This window comes from Scardinius erythrophthalmus, assembly GCF_964197995.2.
Source record: "Scardinius erythrophthalmus genome assembly, chromosome: 7".
In the NCBI taxonomy this organism is placed as follows: domain Eukaryota; kingdom Metazoa; phylum Chordata; class Actinopteri; order Cypriniformes; family Leuciscidae; genus Scardinius; species Scardinius erythrophthalmus.
The window spans coordinates 6,838,736-6,842,374 of NC_138227.1; the positions used below are offsets into that span (position 1 = coordinate 6,838,736).

General features: G+C 36.3%; 1 protein-coding gene across 1 annotated transcript; it reads left to right on the forward strand.

Moving 5' to 3' along the window:
* The first annotated feature begins 1,124 nt into the window (after nucleotides 1–1,124).
* LOC308693571 (uncharacterized protein) lies at nucleotides 1,125–3,009 on the forward strand. Its single transcript, XM_081370563.1, has 2 exons — nucleotides 1,125–1,329; nucleotides 1,610–3,009. Exons 1-2 carry the CDS (start codon nucleotides 1,245–1,247, stop codon nucleotides 2,749–2,751), a joined length of 1,227 nt encoding a protein of 408 aa, XP_081226689.1. The 5' UTR covers nucleotides 1,125–1,244; the 3' UTR covers nucleotides 2,752–3,009.
* Nucleotides 3,010–3,639: the final 630 nt, after the last annotated feature.

Here is a 3,639-nt window from a genome sequence, read left to right on the forward strand (position 1 = left end):
TAACTGGAGTGTAATGTGATTAAGCTGGTTTGACGTTGGATGTTAGATATTCTACAGATATTCAGCCGCGAAAAATAGGTTCTAAGCGAATAGTTATACTGGTAAAAATGTACCTTACTTGAAAAGTATTAGAACGTAGAACTGACACATCACGATAAATATGTTTTAATAATGCACCTTCAATTTGTAGCAACGTAGTAGTGACGGTAGGGACCGTGTACAAAGTAAATGTGGAAGGAAAAAACAGGTCTCTACATTACTTATCATCATTTAGACTACATATAATTTAAAACTAACTGCTGATTTGTGAAACACTGCATTTTAAATGCCCAATATCATGTGTGAATACATTTAATGATAATTTGTTCATTTAGAAATCAGAGCTCAATGATTTGTGAAATAAATTAATACATATTACCCCCTTGCATTTTTGTTTAGTGTAAACACCCAATTTGATCACTTAGAAATCACATCGATTTTTTTTATATATTTTACAACAATTATTTGTATAAGTATAGTAATTTAAAAAAAAAAAAATTTTAAATTAAGTGTTTGCTTTTCCAAGAGATTTTGAAGTGTCAGAAATTGAAAAAACTAAAATAACATCGTCTTACTGGCTTACTGACATTTGATATTGGTTTTGTCATGTTACAGATTCCTAGAAACCAAGTCAAATCAATCACCTTTATTTCTTATTGTCAAAGCTGCCATATTTGTTAATATCAAAGTTGCTTGCTGTAATATCAAAAATCAGAAAAATATTTAAAAAAAATCAAATTCAGCTGTAAAGCAGCTCTAAAAAAACAATAGTCATTATTAAAATCTATTTGGCTTTGTATTAATTTAATTTAGATTAGTAAGTTTCAGTGTTGCAAAGTGTTCAGTGATGTTCAGACCGGAGTCGTACAATGATGGAGAGACTTGAGAAGAAGTGACAACTTGTAGAATGCAACAGAATGTGTCTGAATGGTTAATTGATAAATTTATGTAGTTTATGTGGAGTTTTAGTGAATTTTGCATAATATTTCTCCTTTAAAGTAATCCAGTATAAATTCAGTAACTTCTTTTTGATTTTTCCAGATCTGGTCCTGTGGGCGTCAGTATCACACAGTGATCACAGTTCACACCTGCAGTGAAGCCCCTCACACAACAATTCACCAATAAATACTGGGAATATTCCCATCATCCTACAAGAGAAGGACAAACTCCAGGAGTAGCAGCTGAAATCTGTGTGACTGTTAAAGATGGAGTTTATTAAAGAGGAGATTGAAGACATGAGTGATCCAGAACCATCCAGAGTAAAACATGAAGATACTGAGGAACAAATAGGTTGGTGTCCATTCTTGATTCTTCATTGTTGACTGTTGAGAAACAAAGATTTGCTGGTGGCTATGAAATAATGAACACATTAGAGATGATAAATGAGACAGAAACTGCATCTAAATGATCATAATCTTGAATGGCTTTTATTAATACATTTTAAACAGATTAGCATGAAAATTATGTAACTAACACATCAAAGATCTGAAACTTGATACTCTGTTTCTTTCTTCTGTTAAATCCGAGTTCACTTGAACTTATTTTAACCACATAATATTTTGTATTTTAGACTGGATAGAGATGAAACTGCAAAAACATGAACTGAATGAAGCAGAGGAGGAACAGCAGAGCATCAAAATTAATAAGCTGCACTCCTGCCCTCAGTGTGGAAAGAGCTTCAGTCAAAAAGGACACCTTAAAGCACACATAAGAATTCATACGGGAGAGAAACCGTATTCATGCACTCAGTGTGGAAAGAGTTTTTCTCAAGCATCAACTCTCAGTAATCATCTGCACATTCACTCTGGAGAAAAACCATTCAACTGTGATCAGTGTGGTAAAGATTTTCATTCATCATCAAATCTAAAACGACACATGATAGTTCATTCAGGTGAGAGGCCTTATGTGTGTTCTCTCTGTGGAAAGAGTTTTTTATGGCTGCGTCATTTTAAACTGCACCAGAAAACACACGATGAAGTGAGAGATCATGTGTGCTTTGACTGTGGGAAGAGCTTTACTACAACTTCCCATTTGAAAAATCACCAAAGAATTCATACTGGAGAAAAACCTTACAAGTGCTCATATTGTGACAAGAGTTTCTGTCGTTCTGAAAACCTGAAATCGCATGAGCGAGTTCATACAGGAGAGAAGCCGTATCACTGTACTCAGTGTGGAGAGAGTTTCAAATGTAAAACTGATCTCAAATATCATCTGCGCATTCACTCTGGAGAAAAGCCATTTAACTGTGATCAATGTGGTAAAAAGTTTATTTCATCATCACATCTGAAACAACACCTGAAAGTTCATTCAGATGTAAGGCCTTATGTGTGTACTTTTTGTGGAAAGAGTTTTTTATGGCTAAAATGTTTTAAACAGCACCAGAAAATACATAATGAAGTGAAAGATCATGTGTGTTGTCAGAAAACGCATAATGAAGTTAGAGATCATTTATGTAGTGACTGTGGGAAGACCTTTATTAGAGCTGCCAATCTGAAACTGCACCAAAGAACTCACACTGGAGAAAGACCTTACAAGTGCTCATATTGTGACAAGAGTTTCACTCAGTCTCCGCACCTGAAATCACACGAGCGACTTCATACTGGAGAGAAGCCGTACTACTGTACTCAGTGTGGGAGTGATTTTAAACATTTGTCAAGCCTTTCAACTCATATGAAAAAATGTTGCAATGTACATTCAAGTAAATGTGTGTGATAAAATAAGGAGTTTATACTAAACAGTATCAGTTTAATTTTGTGAATTTGGTCAAAAGCTTGGAAAACTAGAAAGACGGAGTTGAAACTTCACCAGTCAACAACTCTTACAGTGTAAATAACTCATTGTATGTTTTTTTCTGTCAGAATGGGTTGTGTGCTAAATAGGTTTTTCTTTAGATAATATTCATGTAATTTACAAAATGTACTATATTGTCCTCTGACAGTACACGCAGTTATGAGAAATAAAACAGAATCAACATTTTGTCTTGATTAATCTATTTACTGAATACAAAGAATGAGTTATATAGTTTTAATCACATTCATGAGTGGAAACATTCTATTTGCATCCAGTCATTCTATAAACATCAGGTTTATGTTCAGTTAGTGTCACTTTCATGGACTTCTAGTTTGTTTGTCTTCATCTTGTGGCTTCGGCCTCATATCACCTTGCTTCGTCTCGATCTGTCGGCTCCACCTTCGGCTCCACAAGACACCCTCTGCCTTTCAACTCTGGCGGGTTCCCTCATCCCACCAGTCCCGCCTTGGTCAGTCGTCACATGGACTTGCGGATCTTCCGCTACGCTCAGTTCCTCCACCCTTGTGCTGCGTTCACACCAAACGCAAATAGAGCGTCTGGCGTGAGAGATTTCAATGTTGTTAAGTCAATGTAAAGACGCATTTACGTGCGTCTGGAGGTCCTGTGGTGCGAATGAGGGGTTTAGCGTGGCGGACGCGAATTCGCCTCATTCGCGTGAATGACGCGAATTGAGTGTCTGGCGCAATATGCGTGTTACGCGCAAATTCTTTTATTTGGTGCTTTTTGTGCATTCACGCGTTTGACGCGAATTCGCGTCTGACGCCTGAGTTGAAAGATCTGAACTTTGGC